This window comes from Salmo salar, chromosome 01, assembly GCF_965601325.2.
Source record: "Salmo salar chromosome 01, fSalSal1, whole genome shotgun sequence".
In the NCBI taxonomy this organism is placed as follows: Eukaryota; Metazoa; Chordata; class Actinopteri; order Salmoniformes; family Salmonidae; genus Salmo; species Salmo salar.
In genome coordinates, this window is record NC_138291.1 from 156,696,319 (window position 1) to 156,720,385 (window position 24,067).

Sequence of the window (24,067 nt, forward strand, 5' to 3'; positions counted from 1 at the left end):
TTTCTTTCTTATGAACATTTTATCAACTAGTCTTTGAGATATTAGGCTACTAGGGTTCTTACTTTGCGTTTTGGTGTACTGAAAAATACTCTGTCCGTCTTTTATTTTTCAGACATTTTTCTACCTGGCTGGCTGGCTACACACACACACAGTGTGTAGGTTATTTACAGTAGGAGATGGGCTTCTATCATCTTATCTTTTATCATTCTATTTGGGCTTCGATCTAAAAGGTAGCTAGCAAATGTGAAACGGATTAAAATGACAAGAGTTGACAGCTGTATGAGTTCACCATTTACACAACATATGCTGCAACCTTTTGTAATTTTAATAGTTTGTTTCATATTGGCTGGCTTCCAACAATAGCTGAATTTGCAAAGCTAGCGAGCACCAATTCCGTTTCAGTGGTGTTTGCTATAATCTTTGCTACCCGGGTTAAATAAAGGTGAAATAAAATAAATAAATAAAAGTTCCCTTGCGACAATTTAGCTTTTGCAACGAGACCATTAAATATATTTAAGACAATGGTAGAAGAGAGTGTAGTTCTGTTCAGTTTGGACTTCAGTTTATTGCTAACCTTATCGCAGGGACTTTGAAGCACTAATTTACATCATCTGAATGCTGATCTTGGAATAATTTGACGATAGCAAAGATTCCATCTTTGACGAGGCCATATAAATGGAATAGGTACTAGCTAGCTTAATAGTTCATATTTGCGCGCTAGCTCTGCATATTCAGCTAGTGTGTGTGCGCGATTGACCGGATTAACCTCACTTCAGTTATGTTCATTGAGTGCCTTTCAGACAGTAGACACGACCCCTCTGTTACCTTGCCAACTAAGGAACTGGTAGTGGATCAAAACATTGTGAGGCAAAGGGTGGGGGGGGTCGCAATCTTTTGAAACTTAAAAACACGCTATTAACCTCTCTAGGGTAGGTGGCACCAAATCGTCCCACCTACGTAACAGCCAGTGTAATCCCGTGGCGCGTTATTCAAAAACCTCAAAAATGCAAAAACTTCAATTTTTCAAACATATGACTATTCTACACCATTTTAAAGACAAGACTCTCGTTAACCTGTTATGGCTAGGGGGCAGTATTTTCACGGCTGGATAAAAAACGTACCCGATTTAATCTGGTTACTACTCCTGCCCAGTAACTAGAATATGCATATAATTATTGGCTTTGGATAGAAAACACTCCAAAGTTTCTAAAACTGTTTGAATGGAGTCTGTGAGTATAACAGAACTCAAATAATCTAATGTTTTGCTTTCGCTGTAAAGCCTTTTTGAAATCGGACAGTGTGGTTAGATAAAGGAGAGTCTTGTCTTTAAAATGCTGTGAAATAGTCATATGTTTGAAAAATTGAAGTTTTTGTATTTTTGAGGAATTTGTAATTCGCGCCACGCCTATCATTGGATATTGGAGCAGGTGTTCCGTTAGCGGAACGTCTAGATGTAAGAGGTTAATCTAACCACACTGTCCGATTTCAAAAAGGCTTTACAACGAAAGCAAAACATTAGATTATGTCAGCAGAGTACCCAGCCAGAAATAATCAGACACCCATTTTTCAAGCTAGCATATAATGTCACATAAACCCAAACCACAGCTAAATGCAGCACTAACCTTTGATGATCTTCATCAGATGACAACCCTAGGACATTATGTTATACAATACATGCATGTTTTGTTCAATCAAGTTCATATTTATATCAAAAACCAGCTTTTTACATTAGCATGTGACTAGCATGTGACTAGCATTCCCACCGAACACTGCCGGTGAATTTACTAAATTACTCACGATAAACGTTCACAAAAAGCATAACAATTATTTTAAGAATTATAGATACAGAACTCCTCTATGCACTCGATATGTCCGATTTTAAATAGCTTTTCGGTGAAAGCACATTTTGCAATATTCTGAGTAGATCGCCCGGCATCACAGGGCTAGCTATTTAGACACCCAGCAAGTTTAGCACTCACCAAAGTCAGATTTACTATAAGAAAAATGTTATTACCTTTGCTGTCTTCGTCAGAATGCACTCCCAGGACTTCTACTTCAATAACAAATGTTGGTTTGGTTCAAAATAATCCATAGTTATATCCAAACAGCGGCGTTTTGTTCGTGCGTTCAAGACACTATCCGAAAGGGTAAATAAGGGTGACGAGCATGGCGCAATTCGTGACAAAAAATTCTAAATATTCCATTACCGTACTTCGAAGCATGTCAACCGCTGTTTAAAATCAATTTTTATGCCATTTTTCTCATAAAAAAGCGATAATATTCCGACCGGGAATCTGTGTTTAGGTAAACAGACGAAAGAAAATAAAGCATGGGGTCGACTCGGGCACGTGCCTAAGCCCATAGTACTCTGATCGGCCACTTGCCAAAAGCGATAATGTGTTTCAGCCAGAGGCTGCCTCGATATCGTTCATCTTTTTCCCGGTCTCTGAGAGTCTATGGGAGCCGTAGGAAGTGTCACGTTACAGCAAAGATCCTCAGTCTTCAATAAAAAGAGCCAAGATGAAACACAACTTGTCAGACAGGCCACTTCCTGCATGGAATCTTCTCAGGTTTTGGCCTGCCATTTGAGTTCTGTTATACTCACAGACACCATTCAAACAGTTTTAGAAACTCTAGGGTGTTTTCTATCCAAAGCCAATAATTATATGCATATTCTAGTTACTGGGCAGGAGTAGTAACCAGATTAAATCGGGTACGTTTTTTATCCGGCCGTGTCAATACTGCCCCCTAGCCCTAACAGGTTCAGTGTCTATAATCAGCACAATTGCTTTCAGTGCGTATTATTTATATCATTTAAATTACATAGTTATGTTTCAGTGATATATTGGGGGGGACAAATCATATTTTTCCAAGGATGGGGGGGTCGTGTCCCCCCGTGTCCCCCGGGATTTCCGCCCCTGTGTGTAGCCTATGGTGTGACCAAAGACGGTGTATTCCTTTGTCTCTGGTTTGACCACTACCAGTCACACAGGCTAACAAATGTTTTCCTTTTCGTTTCACATCACCAATGTATTCACTGTACACTGTAAATTATATGCTCTGGGAACCATATATACTGCAAAATATGAGGATTTAGCCTTATCAATATTAGAAGGAGGGAAAATATTTACAAAGCTTCCTGATGCATATTTGTTGGTAAGATATGCAATGGAAAGTCCATGTTTATGCCAGAGACAACGTATTGGCCTAAGCAGCTCCTTTGAGTTTCCACTATTACCCTGGTATTACCCCTATTTATTAAGTCAATTAAAGTGCTATCAATATAACCCAACCTCTTTATTTTCTGAGAAAATAACATTGTTAACTATAGCCTATTTGTGCTATAAAAGTGTTTCCCAAAATATCAGAAAGTGAGTACAGCATCAGTGCATGTTAGTGTCAACATCGGTCTCATAAGGGTCCCAGTTGGAGCACTGCACATCTAGAGTTCCACTGTCAGGGCTGATACAGCTGAACAGCTTCAGGCCTTCTATCTGATGGCAGCCAATGGGAATAGTTTTACTTCAGCCAGCCATACATACAGAGTTTCTGTAGCTGTATGGATCATAGGGTGTGAGAACCATTACCAAAACACTACAATAACCCCTATCACATGGCTACATATGACCTCCAAAGCGTTACCCCTCTTATCTCAGACCACTTTTCTGATACAGGGGCAGATTCCCGGACACAGATTATGCCTATTCCTCGACTAAAATCATTTTCAATGGAGATTCTCCACTGAACTTACTTTTTAGTCCAGGACTACGTTTTACCTGTGTCTGGGAAACTGCCCCATACACTCTTAGAAAAAAAGGAGAACCCTTTGAATAACTCCTTTTGGTTCCAGGTAGAACCCTTTCCACAGAGGGTTCTACATGGAACCCAAAATAGTTCTATCTGTAACCAAAAAGGTTTATACCTGGAACCAAAAAAGGTTCTCTTATAGGGACAGCCGTAGAACTCTATTTTCTTTAGCATAGAGTGAGTAGTGGCCTACCTCATGGCTTGGAGGACTGTTCTGCTGTTTCTGTGCTTTCTTCTTAGTAGGGTTCCTCTGGGAGTGACGGGAACGCTCAGACTGGGCCGATGTGCAATCATTGAAAAACAAACTGGACGATCTACGATTAAGATTGTCCTATCAATGGGACATTAAAAACTGTAATATCTTATGTTTCACCGAAACTTTGCTGAACGACGACATGTGCTTAATATAGTGCTAGCTGGCTTCTCCGTGCTTCGGCAGAACAGAGTAACTACGTCTGGTACGGGGTGTCTATTTGATAATAACTGCTGGTGCGTAATGTCTAATATTAAAGAAGTCCCGAGGTGTTGTTCTCTTGGTAGACCACACTATCTACCAAGAGAGTTCTCATCTATATTGCTCGCACTTGTCTATTTACCACCACAAACCGATGCTGGCACGAAGACCGCACTCAACAAGCTGTATAAAGGCCATTTTATATTTTATTTAACCTTTATTTAACTATGTAAGTCAGTTAAGAACAAATTCTTATTTACAATGACGGCCTAACCCGGCGATGCTGGGCCAATTGTGTGCCGTCCTATGGGACTCCCAATCATGACCGGATGTGATTCAGCCTGGATTCAAATCAGGGACTGTAGTGACGCCTCTTGCACTGAGATACAGTGCGTTAGACTCCAGCGCCACTCGGGAGCCATAAGCAAACAAGAAAAAGCTCATCCAGAAGTGGGGCTCCTAGTGGCTGAGGACTTTAATGCAGGCAAACAAATCCGTTTTACCTAATGTGCAACCAGGGGAGGGGGGGTGTGGGGGGGACTCTAGACCACCTTTACTCCACACACAGATGCATACAAAGCTCTCCCTCGCCCTCCATTTGGCAAATCTGACAATAATTATATCCTCCTGATTCCAAGCAAAAACTAAAGCAGGAAGTACCAGTGACTCGCTCAATATGGAAGTGGTCAGATGACGCGGATGCTACACTACAGGACTGTTTTGCTAGCACAGACTGGAATATGTTCCGGGATTCATCCAGTGGCATTGAGGAGTATACCACCTCAGTCACCGGCTTCATCAATAAGTGCATCGATGACATCGTCCCCACAGTGACCGTACATATATTTCCCAACCAGAAGCCATGGATTACAGGCAACATCCGCACCGAGCTAAAGACTAGAGCTGCCACTTTCAAGGAGCGGGACACTAATCCGGATGCTTATAAGAAATCCCGCTATGCCCTCAGACAAACCATCAAATAGGCAAAGCATCAATACCGGACTAAGATTAAATCCTACTACACCGGCTCTGACGCTCGTCGGATGTGGCAGGGCTTGAAAACTAGTACGGACTACAAAGGGAAACCCAACCATGAGCTGCTCAGTGACACGGGCCTACTAGACGAGCTAATTGCCTTAATATGCTCACTTCGAGGAAAGCAACACTGACACATTGCATGAGAGCCCCAGCTGTTCTGGACGACTGTGTGATCACATCCATAGCCATGAAGTGCTTTGAAAGGCTGGTCATGGCTCACATCAACACATCATTCCAGAAACTCTAGGCCCACTCCAATTCGCATACCACCCCAACAGATCCACAGATGATGCAATCTCAATCGCACTCCACACTGCCCTTTCCCACCTGGACAAAAGGAACACCGATGTGAGAATCCTGTTCATTGACTACAGCTCAGCGTTCAACACCATAGTGCCCACAAAGCTATTCACTAAGCTAAGGATCCTGGGACTAAACACCTCCCTTTGCAACTGGATGCTGGACTTCCTGACGGGCCGCCCCCAGGTGGTAAGGGTAGGCAACAACACATTTGCCACGCTGATCCTCAACACTGGGGCCCCTCAGGGGTGCGTGCTTAATCCCCTCCTGTACTTCCTGTTCACCCACGACCGCATGGCCGACTCCAACACCATCATTAAGTTTGCTGACGACACAACAGTGGTAGGCCTGATCACCGACAACGAGACAGCCCATAGGAAGGTGGTCAGAGACCTGGCAGTGTGCCTTGGCAGCAGCTAATGGGGATCCATAATAAATACAAATTGCAGGTGAAGGAGAGGACAGAGAAGTTAATTCTAAATTCAGCCATTTGGAGATTGAAAAGCTCACACTTTATGGAGTGTTTATTCTTTGAGATAAGGGGTTTGGAGTGGCCCAGACTGCGCAAGGAGAACACATGGGTCTGGGAGGACATCTGTGATTGTGGGAGAGGGCGCAGCCTGCTGACCATTGTAGGAAGCATAAGCTGCAATACAGATGTATTACTAAAACTATCACCAGAGTAATAATAGGAGTAGCAGTTTACATAACCTGGACCCAGGGGTAGACATAACATAGTAAAATTAATCCAGGACTATCCATTTAGTATGATATGTTACGTTTTGTATAGTATGTATTAATTTGTGAATATCCATCATCCATTTTGTATGATACTTTACAAATAGCAATTTCTTGTGGCTAACGTTAGCTAGGCTAGGAGTTAGAGGATAAGGTAGGGTTAATGTTAGCTAACATGCTAAGTAGTTGCAAAGCAGCAAAAAAGTTAAGTATTTGCAATGTTCCTAACTTTCTAAAACGCTGAAGTTGTCCATGATGAGATTTGAACACTCAACCTTTGGGTTGATAGACGTTCGCATTATATGCCCACCCATCCAACCATGGGTTGCAAGATGTTCGCATTATACGCCCACCCATCCAACCACCCCACTTTCATTTTTGCCTTAACTAACCATACCAAACGTAACATATCATACTAATTTCAGTGTCCCAGATTTACATTTACTATGTTGCGTCTAGTCTATGAGACTAGGCTGGTTTACAAGGTTTAAAATATGATCAGAGGCAATACAAAATACCACTCCTCTTTTTTTGGTGCAGTCTTTTGGATGGGAAATAATGTTGCATACCAAATAAAGCAATTGTTATATAATCCTAACACTAATAGGTTGGTAATAAATCAAAGATAACACTGGGGATTGTTTTTTAACCTTATGTCCAGTGTCCTTGCGTATGACCAGGTCTGTATACTGGGCCTGGCTATAAGCCTGTGGTTTGTCTCCCCTGAAAGAAAATGATTTTATCAGTCTCCAAACCTCACAATAAAGCAGTAAAACAAGTAGGCTACTGAACTTAAATGAAAAACCTAGTCACAAAAAACTGAGATCATGATTCTTAATTTATTGACAAGATCAAGTTGCTTCAGCTCTCAAATAATCTTCACAAAATACATTAGAATCTGATACTGTGTTACCAGCAATAATCACTTTGGCACTTTTAGGAGCTTCAGCTATTCCTATCATCAACATTTCCAAAAGGCAAATAATATTAGCAGAATAAATATCTAAAAAGTCAACTTATGTTTAATGTCTCATGGCGCTTTCCTCTCTGAGTGGACAATAATGGTCATAGATACCATAGATGTATACAGGTTGACTTTGCCTTGAATACACATGTATATAGGTGGCAATGTTGGAATGAGATTTAAAATGTGAGCAGCAACAATGACCGGTCTACTTCACTGTTAACTGTTTGGAATACACTCTGTCATGACAAAACACTGCTTTTCTTTACAAACCATTCCCATGTTCCCACAGGGATCATTGGAATATAACCCACTTTTACACCTTAAAATGATATATTACACATAAAACCCATGCAAAAATTATTCAACATCTGGCAGATAAAATTGAGACTCAGGAATGAATGATAAAATACGCAGATGTGAGTGACTGCATTTGACCATACAAATATAAACGTTATGGCTGTTCTTGGTACACACACTCATGCCTAGTAAATCACAACGCTAAAAGAAAGATGAACGGAAAGAGAAAAAGATAAAAAAACTATGGAACAGTCTGATGTTTTTACACTGTCCACACACAGACAATCATACAAAAGGCTATTTGCAATGAGAGACACCAAACAGACAAAACACAGACAGACACCGTTTAGTGTGCTGTGAGCTGTTTGAGGAGCAGTCCCTGGGTGTGGCCCCACCATCACAATAGCTCTTGTAGGAAGATGCCCATGTGCCAAAGTGCATGGCATTATAAGACTCTGGTGGCAGTGGTGAAGACAGGAAGAGTACAAACCTAGAGCTAAAACCATCCGATAAAGACCTAGAAGAGCATTGGCGTTAACTTAAAAAGGTAGACTCAGCGTTTTAAAGTTGCAACGAGCAGCTTCGCAGATATTGAGTTAAGTGCAATGCAAGACTTTCTTCTCACACAGTATCTGCATATCATGCACTGGTGCACTTCACGCTGCTACCACATGGTCGTTACGGGTCCAAAACAGCAGAGAAGTTTAGTTTGGCACTTAAACAGTCTTAGTTGTTACGGATATCGGCCAGATATGATGTTTACTTCGTGTATCGCCGAGTCTACCTTTAATAATAACCAACTGACAATTGAAAAATGGAATGCGCAAGACTAAGGTCGATACAAGGTCTTGATTCGGTAGTGTAGTAACGGTCACACACATTCAAGTATTTTTCACTCTTAAATTTCCCTGATTTACCAGTACAAAATAAATAAGACTGAAGTCATCAGTTCACCGAAACTGGCCCCTTATCGAAAAGCATTATAGTTTGTTATTCTTGTGAGTGATAACGCATCCCTTCAAACAGCACTACTTGCCACAATGTGGAAATTAACACACATCACTGTATTGACAGGACACCATCTTGGTACAGGGGACAGTAAAGAAATCCCCTCATCATTGCAGTAGCTCAACACAATCTAGCCTACAGTACAGAGACTCAAACACAAGGCTTCAGACAAGGGTGCCCTATATCAGCCTAATATCCCCTCTGCTTACCTCAGCTATTTCTCTGAAATGTGCACATCATCAATTCTCTTACAAGCATCTGACTAAATCTATGTCATCACCACAATACAACTGGGGATGAGGCTACAGTAGCAAGGTAAGACTAACAAGCTATGTTTGTGTAGCACTACCCCTGCCCAATGCCCATCCCTTCCTATACATGAATACATACTGCAGTCCCAATAACTATTAACAATAAGAGAAGGGAGCGTGAGTGAATCAGTGGGATTGACTGTCACACTAAGTTCCCCTCTTGGTTAAAACGATCAATTCAGTCCTATCCCGAGCGGGCGGGAAGGCAGTGAGGGCTCTCTCTTGGCAAAGCAACATGCCTGTAGACACTGATCTGGGATCAGTGCTGGGGAGCCCAGGGCCTGTGGTCAGTGGGAGGGGGTTGAGGAACCTGACTGTCCTGAGATCTGGGGTCTGTATTGGGGTCGTTAGGGCTGTGGGAGGGGGGCGAGGCAGCAGTCTGTCCATAAGAACACGGCACATGATCGCCTCCAGGTGTTAAGCAGCTGTCTCCTTGCTGTCTGTACTCCTCTTCCTCCAACACCACCTCTCCCTTCTCCAGTACAAACTTCAGGGTGGGCCCTCTGGCCTCCCCCTTCTCTAGCTCCCCCTCTTCCGCCAGGCGGAACTTGATGTTCATCTTCCCCAGGGGCTTATCTGCTTTGTCTGGAGTAGTGATCAGAAGGGAGACCGAGAGAGAACAAGAAAGAGAAAGACGGGGACAGAGGGAGAGAAAGAGACAATGTAAGTGGAAAACATGTAATCTGTTACACCTCAAACATCTAGCATTTACGTTACAGAAGTTTTTTTTTTTTTTCATTGAACCCCAAAAAACGATACTAAAGTTCAGAATTAAACATGAGTGAGGTTTTTGGGCTGTTTGACTAAATGTAGAACCCTTCATCCTCATAATGAACCCCCATAGCCAGGCTGCCACTTTTTTGATTTTTTTATTACATTTTACGCTTTATTTAAACTGTTGGCAACAGATGGGGAGACAAGCAAATGGGAGAACAGCAGGAAGCATAGATGCGGTAATTGAACCCTGGGTCTTCAGTGGGGCGCATTATATGTGACTGACCGCTAGACCACAGGCTTTGCGCAGGCCTCCTCTCTTACCTAGCTGTCTTACCTAGCTGTCTCTCCTTGGGCAGCATCAGTACATCTACGTTGCTGTGATCCTCCAGAGCAGAGGTGAGCAGCGCCCCCTCCTGGCTGAACAGGAAAACCAGAGGGATGGTGATGTCAGCCGTGGACCCTCCGTCTCCCACCATCTGGAACAGGGGCGTCTCTGCACTGTTACTCCCTTCCCGGTGGTCTAGGAGGGACGGGGAAACATGGGAAATTGAGTCTTGTAGGGAAGCAGGGATGCAAACTGAAAATCCTTGCTGGGGGAAATGCAGGTTTTAACTAATTAAACAACAAAGAATATGATCTACATGATCAGTCTCTGTGTGTAAAATAAAAAGTGGTTCATGTGAACTTAACTCAAAGCCAAAAAATGTAAAGAAAGCAATCCAATGTAATTGTTGCCTAGACTTTACTACACTCACATCTTGAGAAAAAACCCTCACTAATATTGCAGTTAGCCATGACAGCCTTTATAATAGAATGCTTGTGACCACACACATAAATATTGCACTTGGGGAAAAAAAAACATCTTTAAGTAGAAATAGAATTAAACAGGCATTCTTTTTTTCTCTATTATAGTGGCCACTATAGTAGACATTGATCAAGTGCACAAGGCTACACGTGTGCAAAAATAACGTTCACAGAGTAAAAAAAATGACAATCACCCTCACTCACACATTCGTGTTACTGTCAAGTTCAACACAACAAAACCGATATCTTTGGGCTACACTACACATTATTACATTGTACACTTTCTGCCTGTGGACATCTGTTCTACAATGTGCCAGCAGAGCATGATACCCTTTGTAGGCATAATTGATCTCTTTCAGGCAGAGAGTACACCTGGCATACCCCTTTTTATCCACTGTATTGAAAAAGTGAGAAAGAGGGAAAGTGTGTGGTGTTCCTTTTTATTTATTTATTTTAATTTAACTAGGCAAGTCAGTTAAGAACAAATTCTTATTTACAATGACGGTCTACCAATAGGCAAAAGGCCTCCTGCGGAGACTGGACCTGGGATAAAAAATATCTATATATCTATAAATAAATACTATATAAATATAGGACAAAACACACATCACAACAAGAGAGACAACACTACATAAAGAGAGACCTAAGACAACAACATACCAAGGCAGCAACACATGACAACACAGCATGGTAGCAACAACATAACAACAACATGGTAGCACCGAGGTAAAGACAGTTTCAAGTTGGATATTCGCGCTTTCAAACCACTTGAGCCATAGACTCCAAATAAGTGTCATTATGTTGGAAAAATTGCACAGGTCTTATTTTCACGATTGACATTAATTCGCTTTCCAAAGCTAATAAACATATGGAAATGTGAGCAGCATTGTGTATTCCTAGTTGAATTAGTTAGGGAGTGTAAACAAAGTACAAACCTTTTTTACATTCAAATTTCAATAGCTCATTGGCCATGTGACCTAATGACTTCAAACAAGGTTCAGAATATCCACTGACTACCCTTCTAATTTGCACACCCTTTGGTTTGTCCATTTTCATCTCACAAGATTTTACATGAATTTTTCAAAAATGTAAAATTTCAATAGCTCCTTGCTCATGTGACCTAGTGACTTCAAACATGGTGCAGAATGTACCCTTCTTTATTGCACACTTGTTTGTGTACTGTAAAATCACACGGTGTAACGTACATTTTTTCATAGTTTTAAATTTCAATAGCTCCTTGGTAATGTCAATTACACACCTAAGAAGCGTGCAGTGGATATACACCCATATTGCATAACCTCTAGTTATGTCTTTTCTATATTGTTGTACATTAATATTAGTTTGACAATTAGGGGGTTCAGTCCAGTGTTGTGTTTACCCTTTTTTTTAAAAATATTTATCTAAAATGACTGGTAGTTCTAAGTACTTACTTTCAGTTTTTTATTTTTCCACAATATTTAACAGCAGTACACAATAGGAGAGACAGATAATATCTCCTTTCGCCGTTAATATCAACCACTATAATCTAGTAGTAGAGGTAATTTCATTTATGCCCCATTCTACACACAGCCTAAATTATAGGCACTGAACCATTTACAGGACAATAATAAAAGTAGCATATAGGATCCAACCCTATCACAGAGTGAATAAATGTAGAGCGTTTGTAGACTAAGAAAAAAATATTAAGTGACAGTTTCATCAGTACGGGCTTAAAGAAAGTCACATCACAAAGATCACAGATGACAGTGCCCACCAAATCTATGACAATAGAGAATGAATTGTAAGCACCAAAGTGTGTTTGTCAAAATAATATCTGAAAATGTCAGTTGTTGAACATAATACTTCCATTTGCAATAGCAATTTATGATATATGCAGTTGAGGAATATTCCATGTACCAACACTACATGTAGGACGGACATAAGACATTCCCACATACAGTATTTTTTAAATGTATTTTATTTCTTTATGTCACCTTTATTCAACCAGGTAAGCCAGTTGAGAACAAGTTCTCATTTACAACTGCGACATGGCCAAGATAAAGCAAAGCAGTGTGACACAAACAACAACAGAGTTACACATGGAATAAACAAATGTACAGTCAATAGCACAATAGAAAAGTCTATATACAGTATGTGCAAATAAAGTAAGATTAGGGAGGTAAGGCAATAAATAGACAGTGGTGGCGAAATAATTACAATTTCGCAAATAAACACTGGAGTGATAGATGTGCAGAAGATGAATGTGCAAGTAGAGATACTGGGGTGCAAAGAGCAAAAAAAAAAAAAAAAAAAAAAATAAAAAAAAATTATATATATATATATATATATATATATATAAAATATATCACAATATGGGGATGAGGTAGTTGGATGGGCTATTTACAGATGGGCTATGTACAGGTGCAATGATCTGTAAGCTGCTCTGATAGCTGATGCTTAAAGATAATGAGGGAGATATGAGTCTCCAGCTTCAGTGGTTTTTGCTATTCGTTCCAGTCATTGGCAGCAGGGAACTGGAAGGAAAGGCGGCCAAAGGAGAAATTAGCCTTGGGGGTGACCAGTGAAATATACCTGCTGGAACGTGTACTACGGGTGGGTGTTGTTATCGTGACCAGTGAGCTGAGATAAGGCGGGGCTTTACCTAGCAAGGACTTATAGATGACCTGGAGCCAGTGGGTTTGGCGACGAATATGAAGCAAGGGCCAGCCTACGAGAGCATACAGGTCGCAGTGGTGGGTAGGATATGGGGCTTTGGTGACGAAACGGATGGCACTGTGATAGACTGCATCCAATTTGCTGAGTAGAGTGTTGGAGGCTATTTTGTAAATGACATCGCCGAAGTTGAGGATCGGTAGGATAGTCAGTTTTACGAGGGTATGTTTGGCAGCATGAGTGAAGGATGCTTTGTTGAGAAATAGGAAGCCGATTCTGGATTTAATTTTGGATTGGAGATGCTTAATATGAGTCTGGAAGGAGAGTTTACAGTCTAACCAGACAGCTAGGTATTTGTAGTTGTCCACATATTCTAGGTCAGAACCGTCCAGAGTAGTGATGCTAGGCGGGCGGGCAGCGATCGGTTGAAGAGCATGCATTTAGTTTTACTTGCATTCAAGAGCAGTTGGAGGCCACGGAAGGAGAGTTGTATGGTTAGTTAACACAGTGTCCAAAGAAGGGCCAGAAGTATACAGAATGGTGTCATCTTCGTAGAAGTGGATCAGAGAATCACCAGACGCAAGAGCGACATCATTGATGTATACAGAGAAAAGAGTCGACCCGAGAATTGAACCCTGTGGCACCCCCATAGAGACTGCCGGAGGTGTGGACAACAGGCCCTCCGATTTGACACACTGAACTCTATCTGAGAAGTAGTTGGTGAACCAGGTGAGGCAGTCAATTGAGAAACCAAGGCTGTTGAGTCTGCCGATAAGTTCCTAACTTCCCTGAAAAGTTGCATATCGCGGGGGCTATTCGATGCTAATGCAGTACACCACAGGATGTTTTTGTGCTGGTCAAGGGCAGTCAGGTCTGAAGTGAACCAATGGCTATATCTGTTCCTGGTTCTACATTTTTTGAACGGGGCATGCTTATTTAAGATGGTGAGGAAAGCCCTTTTAAAGAATAACCAGGCATCCTCTACTGACGGAATGAGGTCAATATCTTTCCAGGATACCCGGGCCAGGTCGATTAGAAAGGCCTGCTCGCTGAAGTGTTTTAGGGAGTGTTTGACTATGATAAGGGGTGGTCGTTTGACCGCGGACCCATTACGGACGCAGGCAATGAGGCAGTGATCGCTGAGATCCTGGTTGAAGACAGTAGAGGTGTATTTAGAGGGCAGGTTGGTCAGGATGATATCTATGAGGTTTGCCCGAGTTTACAGATTTGGGGTTGTACCTGGTAGGTTCCATGATTATTTGGGTGAGATGGAGGGCATCTAGCTTAGATTGTAGGACGGCCGGGGTGTTAAGCATATCCCAGTTTAGGTCACCTAACAGTACAAGCTCTGAAGATGAATGGGGGACAATTAATTCACATATGGTGTCCAGGGTGCAGCTGGGGGCTGAGGGGGGTCTGTAACAAGCGGCAACAGTGAGAGACTTATTTCTGGAAAGGTGGATTTTTAAAAGTAGAAGCTCGAACTGTATGAGCACAGACCTGGATAGCATTACAGAACTCTGCAGTAGATTGCAACTCCACCCCCTTTGGCAGTTCTGTCTTGGGGGGAAAATGTATACACATACATAGAGGCATTTTTCAGCTATGATTTTACCACTCAGAATCCAGAATGGATATGACAATGGGGCCAGCATAGGATGTAATACACCCTTACAACAATCTAGTTTTTGATCTTCTTCACTTCTTATCTGGTAAACTGCTACTATGTGTCAAGAAAAGAGCCCCAATTAGGGGTTAAGGGCTGGTTTAGATTAAAAACTATTGCCCTGTGCCCCCGTTCATAAGGGCATGAGAGACTCGTCACTGGTAGAATTGAGTTGGCACTTTATTGGCCAAAACACCCACAGACCCACAAGGTTGAGATTACTCATGGACAGTAATTAGTCAAAAATAAAAAAATAATGTTGCACTGAGTCTTCTAACGATTCAAGAATAGGATCCAAAGTGTTAGGAAATATTTGTTCCCATAAATACAAAGGAGGACGGTGCCAATTGAAAGTCAAGGGGTGTGTCTCTCCTCATACCTCTGGCACTTTAGTCAGACTGCCAGACTGTGCACCACAGAGCCAATCAGGAGAGAATACATACAGGTCAATGTGCCAATTGGATTACTCTCTCTTTAAAGAGAACCCCCGTGGTTCAAGTCAAGAGCTACCCTTCCCCTTCCCGTCTGCGCATGTCTGAAAGTGACAGAGCCAGCAGCCAAGAGTTTTCACAGTATGTCATAAAAAATTATTACACTTATGAATTTATGTAAAATGCTAATATCTATAAGATCCAGTACAATAGAATAACTAAGAGCTGAATTTGAATGGAGCGTGTTCCAATTCCTCCTTCTCTTTCTGTTCAGCAGGGTCAACAAAAAACACTTGGCCTGATGGTTCATGCAGATACTGGGGAAGCAATATAGAAATGTATTTATCCCTTAAATGATTTTACTATTAAATGACCCATATCACAACCCTCATACCTTTTCACAAAAATGTACCTAAATCAATTTTGGAAAAAGGATTCTGAACCTTGTTTGAAGTCACTAGGTCACATGACCAAGGAGCTATTGAAATGTAACATTTTGAAAAATTCATGTAAAACGTGTGAGAGGAAAATGGACAAACTAAAGGGTGTGCAATATAGAAGGGTAGTCAGTGGACATTCTGAACCTTGTTTGAGTCCAGTAGGTCATTTGACCAATGAGCCATTGAAATTCAAAATTGTAAATAAATAATTGAAAATAGTGCGAGATGTAAAATCAACAAAAAATAAATGTGTGCAATGTGTGTCTATGCCATCGGGTTAGCTAGAACCAGTTTTGAAAGTTTTAGGAGTAATGGTTAGATAGCTATTGAAATTTGAAAAATTTGATTTGTCACCATGTTGATGGTTCCTAACTGCTGTTGGTGAACGTAAGGAAAACTAAAGGTGAATATCCGTTGAATATCCAACCTGAAACTGTCTTTACCTCGGTCATGATAGCAGCACAAAACATGCCACAGTGTCTCCTGATCCCTCCTGTCTCAGCCTCCAGTATTTATACTGCAGTAGTTTATGTGTCGGGGGGCTAGGGTCAGTCTGTTATATCTGGAGTGTTTCTCCCGTCTTATCCGGTGTCCTGTGTGAATTTAAGTATGTTCTCTCTAATTCTCTCTTTCTTTCTCTCTCGGAGGAGGACCTAAGCCCTAGGACCATGCCTCAGGACTACCTGGCATTCCTTGCTGTCCTCAGTCCACCTGGCCGTGCTGCTGCTCCAGTTTCAACTGTTTTGCCTCTCTAGGTTTCTTCCTAGGTTCTGGCCTTTCTAGGGAGTTTTTCCTAGCCACCGTGCGTCTACACCTGCAGTGCTTGCTGTTTGGGGTTTTAGGCTGGGTTTCTGTACAGCACTTTGAAATATCAGCTGATGTAAGAAGGGCTATATAAATAAATTTGATACAAACATTATTGGGCACAGTCAACAGCACAAAGGTCAAGAAGGTAGGGACAACAATACATCACACAAAGCAGCCACAACTGTTAGTAAGTGTCCATGACTGAGTCTTTGAATGAAGAGATTGAGATAAAACTGTTCAGTTTGAGTGTTTGTTGCAGCTCGTTCCAGTTGCTAGCTGCAGCGAACTGAAAATGAACCACATACTGTAGAGGGAAAACATTAGTTAACAGATCGTGGTTAGTTCGTTAGCTAGTTAACTAGTTTCACACAGATTGCCAGGGTCCAGTAAGCAACTAACGCGTTATAACTTGAGGAACGACAGAGTCGTATACCAGTTAAAACTAAAGCGAATTGGTTAGGTTACTAATGATAGCGCAGCTGATGTTGTAACGTTAGCTAGCTAACGTTGGCTGTCTGACTTTATTAGCAAGCTCATTTTCACACGATAAACTCAATTATTTGATCAGTTAAATTGGCTAATGTTGATCAACATTACTCTGGCTAACGGAGAATTCGATCCAGCTAGCAAGATACTTAACAATGCTAATACTTGTTCCACCACACGTTCTCCCTCACCTCAAACTTTCCAAATGTTTTTCAGTTACAGCTCATGAAGTACGCTTCACCACCACTGATGCTGTAACTAGTCAATTGGCTGTCTCTTATTTCTTCAGTCGTGTGATGCGCTGCATTCTGTTGTTATGTGAACGATTGGCTGAGCCTACGGCCACTAGTACTGCTCCAAACGCGCATTTCTCGTTCGCTTACAGCCAGTCAAGTGATACAACCCCCCCCTCCAAAACTTTTGTCATCGGATCTACATGTAGGTCACCTATTTTGGATTCAAAACGAAAGGTGACTAGTTTGCATCCCTGAGGGAAGGCTCGTGAGTGACATGAATGAAAAAAGGAACGGCATTACAATCAATGCCTGTTAGGGGACTAACTTAGAAGGGTAAAACACAGAACTACTGTAAACTCACAAAAAAGTGAGTGATTGTAAGTAGTTACAGTAGACAGTAGTGTACTAACACTGCAGACCAACATGGCCTTCTCAAACTAGGTTAAGCCCCACTAAACTCTTTCCCTAAGCTCCTGACTCTTATAGCAGAGTAACAGGCTGTGTCCTCATATTATGGACTGTGTGGGTGTAATATGAGAGAGAGAGAGAGAGGCAGAATTGGTGTGTGTGTCTTTTTCCCTCACCTATGAAGACGACTCCGATAGCCCCCGCCTCCTGTAGCCTGCGGGCCTTGGCAGCAAACATGCAGTCGCCACGCAGTGCAAGGGCAATGTGCCCACTCAGCTCCTGAGCATTCTCTATGGGCCCACACGCTGTGTAGGGAGAGGTCTTCACGATGCTACCCTTCACCTGGGAGAGGAACAGGGTGTGTGTGTGTGTGTGTGTGTGTGTGTGTGTGTGTGTGTGTGTGAGAGAGAGAGAGAACGGAGGAGATATTCCTGTAAATACTCCATACAGTAGTGACACATGCAGACATCCAAAGAGCTCCAGAAATATCCAAAACTAATGCTGACATGGGTAAATATTTAAATTTGAGTCTTTGGTTGATACATTTAAGGGGACTAGGAGGTGCATGCCCGTCTTTTATCAATATTCTGAGTGACATAGAAAGAAAATAAAAATAAATGCAAGATTCAAGAAAGCTCACCCCGTGCTCCTGCTTGATTAGGTCCATTCCAAACTTGGCTGGTCCAGCAGTCAGGACCGTTCTACCCAGATACGGGGGGGATATGAGCTGAACGATGAGGGGCACTACTTCCTCCTCTGGGGTCTGGGTCACCTCGGCCACCAGTTTCACCCTGTAAACACCTTCATGTGCCTCATTAAAAGAAAGACATTGGTGAAATGAATTACACAGGAGCATGAGGTAGACAGGCTAATGTTGCCCTGCTAAGCAATAGAGACAATAGAATGCTAGGTCACATCCCAAATTGCACCCTATTCCCTATACAGTGCACTATGGCCTATAGGGTTCTGGTCACAAGTAGTGCACTACATAGGAAAAAGGGTGTCATTTGGGATGCAACCCTAGAGGCAATAGGGTGCTATAGATAAATAAGATGCTCAATCATCTTACCCCATGTATCTCTGTTTCCCCAGCTTCATTCAGTGGGGTGAGGGAGATGCCCATGCTCCTCAGAAACTCCACTGGCTCCATACCGTGGTCGTGAAGTGGCAGCTCTATGCCCCTGCAAACACACACACACAATCATCAGATAGGGAGTTTGATTAAGCTAAACTGGGGTAGACCCCGGGCAAAAGCACATATGTTTTTATCAGGGGAGCATGTGAAAACTCAGAATCCTTAGTCATTACTCCACATTAGGGTTGGATAGGTTACTTTCTAAATGTAATCCGTTAGTTACTAGTTACCTGTCCATAATTGTAATCAGTAACGTAACTTTTGGATTACTCAAACTAACGTATTCTGATTACTTTCAGTTACTCAGATTACTTTCCCCTTAAAAAGGAAAGATTCACCCATTTTGAACATTATATTGTTTTTTTTCATCTCTGAGCAATGTTCTATCGATTCCCGGGTTCATTACTCTGTATCTGAGCTATTGTCTTTGAAGAAGGCCGACATTTGGCTGTTATGACGCATTTATAACTAACTCAAGATGGTTCATCTGTGTCGTTTACAGTGGGAGCAAATGAAGCAGTGGGCAGAACAAGCACGAGCTAGTGATATCCTATTGGCGCGTTGTAGAATTTATTTGCATATTTTCATTAGCGAACGCGTCCTCTGAAGTGCGCGTGTGCACAAACTCAATTCAACTCATAAACAACGTAATTTTCTATAACTTTGGCAAATCGTCAGGTCTATAAAAAAGACTTTGTGCACTGTGTTCGTAACAGATTCTAGTTTTGGGAACAGAAATGTATTGAGATTTTGCAGAATGTCGTCCCAGTTTCACCTAGTTTCATCCTCTCCCACTACCCCCGACTGGACTTCCTCTCACTACCATATTTGGTGGTGATAAAAACGTTCTAAACGGACGCTTCAATTTTATAGCCCCTGTGACGTGTCTGGATTACCCAGTCTGTGACGTGGCATTGCGATAAAGCCGCTATCACTACACTGGGAGTTAATATGATTACGACTTTTAGATTGTGAAAACATCTATCTTACATTACAACACTGGCCAATGTGAAAACGCGGGAGGTTGTCTTCTTTCCAATGAGTTATTGATCATATTTCTGCGATAGTCTGACCTCAAGAAATGTGTAATTTAACAGAGGGTCCACCATATGTATCCTATTTGTCTGCCTCTTCAGTCAAGGGTGCATTGCATGATGCGGTTGCCTGGCCATTGCATGTCAGATTACACTCCGCGAGGCACATCGATCTGCAGTTTAAACATAGTGAGATTGTAGACTCCTAAATTGATAGTGTAGTTTGTTTAGGCCATTTTACACTTAACTACCTAATACACATTCTGATATAGACTGGTATTATTGTGTGTAGCTACGTTTGCTAGCTAGCTAGCCAGCCAACCCATGGAGCATTGGATTGTGGGTTTTGTAGTCGGCGTGAGCTGCAGATTTCCACAATGATTTTCACGTTACTACCAACCTTATAATAACAACATTAATAATTTGTTCACAGAAGATATTGTTGTCACATAATGTTATTTAACACTGTAAATTGTAGGAATGTGTGGTTTTGGGTGGATTTTTCCTTCAAGAGGTAATATAAATTGTTCTACTTCTAGAAGCAAAGCTTTTATATTGCCAATTGAACGAGGTCTATAGCAGGATAAATCAATGTTCGAGTTTACATAGCTGGCCATAAATGGATGTTTCATTTTCCTTTATGTGTTGGTTATGTAGGCTTCTTCTAACCCATCACTTTCTACTACATATAATAATAATAATAATAATAATAATAATAATAATAATATGATAATGCCATATCTTTACATTAAAAGCAAAAGTCTGTCAGATTTCCAGTCCTTCCAATCAATTTAATATCCACAAAAAAAAAAGACTGGGAAATATGAAATATAGATTACCCAAATTGTTTTACCTGAGCATAACCCAACAACTAAGGATTTATTAGCCTACTCTGTTGTTTATGATTTTGTTGTCATGGAGGATTGATTGGGCTCATTGCTTAGAGTTGAAGAAAAAAAAGCTGCCCTCATGGAATGGCATGCTTTGAGAACTACAGAAAAGTGTCATTTGCATGTGAAAATGTAATGCCATACGTTGCATTTGCTATAGGCCTTTTGTCTGTTTTTTTTTTTGGTGACACTTTCATATCTCGATAATTTGTTTTAAGTCTATTAAAGTGTGAGAGTTTAAGCATGTGTCCGTTAGGTATTTGGATTTTTTTTATCAGCACGAATTAGATCGAGCAATAAAAGCCCCACTCTTCTAAAATTAAACTACTTTAACAGTATGGACTGGAGCACAATAGACCATGGAGGAGTTTAGAATGGAGGAACTCCCTCAAACTTTTATTCCAAAGGCTGCAAACCACACTATGAAGCTGTGTTAAAATACACATAGGCCTACACATTTGTGAACAGCCATCCACAACAACCGCAATGCATCCGTAAGGCGCAAAAAGCAAAATGAGAGAGCAGCAGTGTGATTCACATCAATGCGCTATGTACAGTATTTAAAAAAAAATAATATTTCACCTTTATTTAACCAGGTAAGCTAGTTGAGAACAAGTTCTCATTTACAACTGCGACCTGGCCAAGATAAAGCAAAGCAGTGTGACAGAAACAACACAGAGTTACATGGAATAAACAAGCGTACAGTCAATAACACAATAGAAAAAAAAGAGACTATATACAGTGTGTGCAAATGGCATGAGGAGGTATTGCAATAAATAGGCCATAGTAGCAAAGTAATTACAATTTAGCAGATTAACACTGGAGTGATAGATGAGCAGATGATGATGAGCAGATGATGGTGTGTAAGTAGTGATATTGGTGTGCAAAAGAGCAGCAAAGTAAATAAAAACAATATGGGGATGAGGTAGGTAGATTGGGTGGGCTATTTACAGATGGACTATGTACAGCTGCAGCGATCGGTTAGCTGCTCAGATAACTGATGTTTAAAGTTAGTGAGGGAAATGTAAGTCTCCAGCTTCAGCGATTTTTGCAATTCGTTCCAGTTACTGGCAGCAGAGAACTGGAAGGAAAGGCGGCCGAAGGAGGTGTTGGCTTTGGGGATGACCAGTGAAATATACCTGCTGGAGTGCGTGTTGTTATTGTGACCAGTGAGCTGAGATAAGGCGGAGCTTTACCTAGCATAGACTTGTAGATGACCTGGAGCCAGTGGGTCTGGCGACGAATATGTAGCGAGGGCCAGCCGACTAGTGCATACAGGTCGCAGTGGTGGGTGGTATAAGGTGCTTTGGTAACAGAACGGATGGCACTGTGATAGACTGCATCCAATTTGCTGAGTAGAGTATTGGAAGCTATTTTGTAGATGACATCGCCGAAGTCGAGGATCGGTAGAATAGTCAGTTTTACTAGGGTAAGTTTGGCGGCGTGAGTGAAGGAGGCTTTGTTGCGAAATAGAAAGCCGATTCTAGATTTGATTTTGGATTGGAGATGTTTGATATGAGTCTGGAAGGAGAGTTTACAGTCTAGCCAGACACCTAGGTATTTGTAGTTGTCCACGTATTCTAGGTCAGAACCGTCCAGAGTAGTGATGCTAGTCGGGGGGGGCGGGTGCGGGCAGCGAACGGTTGAAAAGCATGCATTTGGTTTTGCTAGCGTTTAAGAGCAGTTGAAAGCCACGGAAGGAGTGTTGTATGGCATTGAAACTCGTTTGGAGGTTAGTTAACAAAGTGTCCAAAAAAGGTCCAGATGTATACAGAATGGTGTCGTCTGCGTAGAGGTGGATCAGGGAATCACCCTCAGCAAGAGCGACATCGTTGATATATACAGAGAAAAGAGTTGGCCCGAGAATTGAACCCTGTGGTACCCCCATAGAGACTACCAGAGGTCCGGATAACAGGCCCTCCGATTTTACACACTGAACTCTATCTGAGAAGTAGTTGGTGAACCAGGCGAAGCAGTCATTTGAGAAACCAAGGCTATTGAGTCTCCCAATAAGAATACGGTGATTGACAGAGTCGAAAGCCTTGGCCAGGTCGATGAAGACGGCTGCACAGTACTGTCTTTTATCGATGGGGGTTATGATATTGTTTATTACCTTGAGCGTGGCTGAGGTGCACCCGTGACCAGCTCGGAAACCGGATTGCACAGCGGAGAAGGTACGGTGGGATTCGAAATGGTCAGTGATCCGTTTATTAACTTGGCTTTCAAAGACTTTAGAAAGGCAGGGCTGGATGGATATAGGTCTGTAACAGTTTGGGTCTAGAGTGTCACCCCCTTTGAAGAGGGGGATGACCGCGGCAGCTTTCCAATCTTTAGGGATCTCGGACGAAATGAAAGAGAGGTTGAACAGACTGGTAATAGGGGTTGCAACAATGGCGGCGGATAATTTTAGAAAGAGAGGGTCCAGATTGTCTAGCCCAGCTGATTTGTACAGGTCCAGGTTTTGCAGCTCTTTCAGAACAACTGCGATCTGGATTTGGGTGAAGGAGAAGCTGGGGAGGCTCGGGCAAGTAGCTGCGAGGGGTGCGGAGCTGTTGGCCGGGGTTGGGGTAGCCAGGAGGAAAGCATGGCCAGCCATAGAGAAATGCTTATTGAAATGTTCGATTATCATGGATTTATCGGTGGTGACCGTGTCGCCTAGCCTCAGCGCAGTGGGCAGCTGGGAGGAGGTGCTCTTGTTCTCCATGGACTTTACAGTGTCCCAAAACGTTTTGGAGTTAGAGCTACATGATGCACATTTCTGTTTGAAGAAGCTAGCCTTTGCTTTCCTGACTGACTGTGTGTATTGGTTCCTGACTTCCCTGAACAGTTGCATATCACAGGGACTATTCGATGCTATTGCAGTCCACCACAGGATGTTTTTGTGCTGGTCAAGGGAAGTCAGGTCTGGAGTGAACCAAGGGCTATATTTGTTCTTAGTTCTACATTTTTTGAAAGGGGCATGCTTATTTAAGATGGTGAGGAGATTACTTTTGAAGAACGACCAGGCATCCTCGACTGACGGGATGAGGTCAATATCCTTCCAGGATACCTGGGCCAGGTCGATTAGAAAGGCCTGCTCGCAGAAGTGTTTTAGGGAGTGTTTGACAGTGATGAGGGGTGGTCGTTTGACCGCGGACCCATAGCGGATGCAGGCAATGAGGCAGTGATCGCTGAAATCCTGATTGAAAACAGCAGAGGTGTATTTGGAGGGCAAGTTGGTCAGGATAACATCTATGAGGGTGCCCATGTTTATGGATTTAGGGTTGTACCTGGTGGTTTCCTTGAGAATTTGTGTGAGATTGAGGGCATCTAGCTTAGATTGTAGGCCTGCTGGGGTGTTAAGCATATCCCGGTTTAGGTCACCTAACAGAACGAACTCTGAAGATAGATGGGGGGGCAATCAATTCACATATGGTGACCAGGGCATAGCAGGGAGCTGAG

The 24,067-nt window shown here is 42.1% G+C and overlaps 1 protein-coding gene across 2 annotated transcripts in view; it reads right to left on the reverse strand.

Annotated features, from left to right (window-relative positions):
- Positions 1-7,157: 7,157 nt before the first annotated feature.
- LOC106567281 (ER degradation-enhancing alpha-mannosidase-like protein 3) overlaps positions 7,158-24,067 on the reverse strand; it is a 28,126-nt gene continuing 11,216 nt past the window's right edge. Inside the window, exons 16-20 of one of the 2 annotated variants that reach the window (XM_014136416.3) lie at positions 18,637-18,748; positions 18,208-18,378; positions 17,744-17,909; positions 9,972-10,157; positions 7,158-9,505 (exon numbers count right to left, since the gene is read on the reverse strand). In XM_014136416.3, the coding sequence (XP_013991891.1) occupies positions 9,180-9,505; positions 9,972-10,157; positions 17,744-17,909; positions 18,208-18,378; positions 18,637-18,748 (961 nt within the window). In that variant the 3' untranslated portion in view covers positions 7,158-9,179. Of the gene's footprint in view, positions 9,506-9,958; positions 10,158-17,743; positions 17,910-18,207; positions 18,379-18,636; positions 18,749-24,067 lie in introns of both variants that reach the window. The other variant, XM_014136426.3, reaches the window with a different exon arrangement.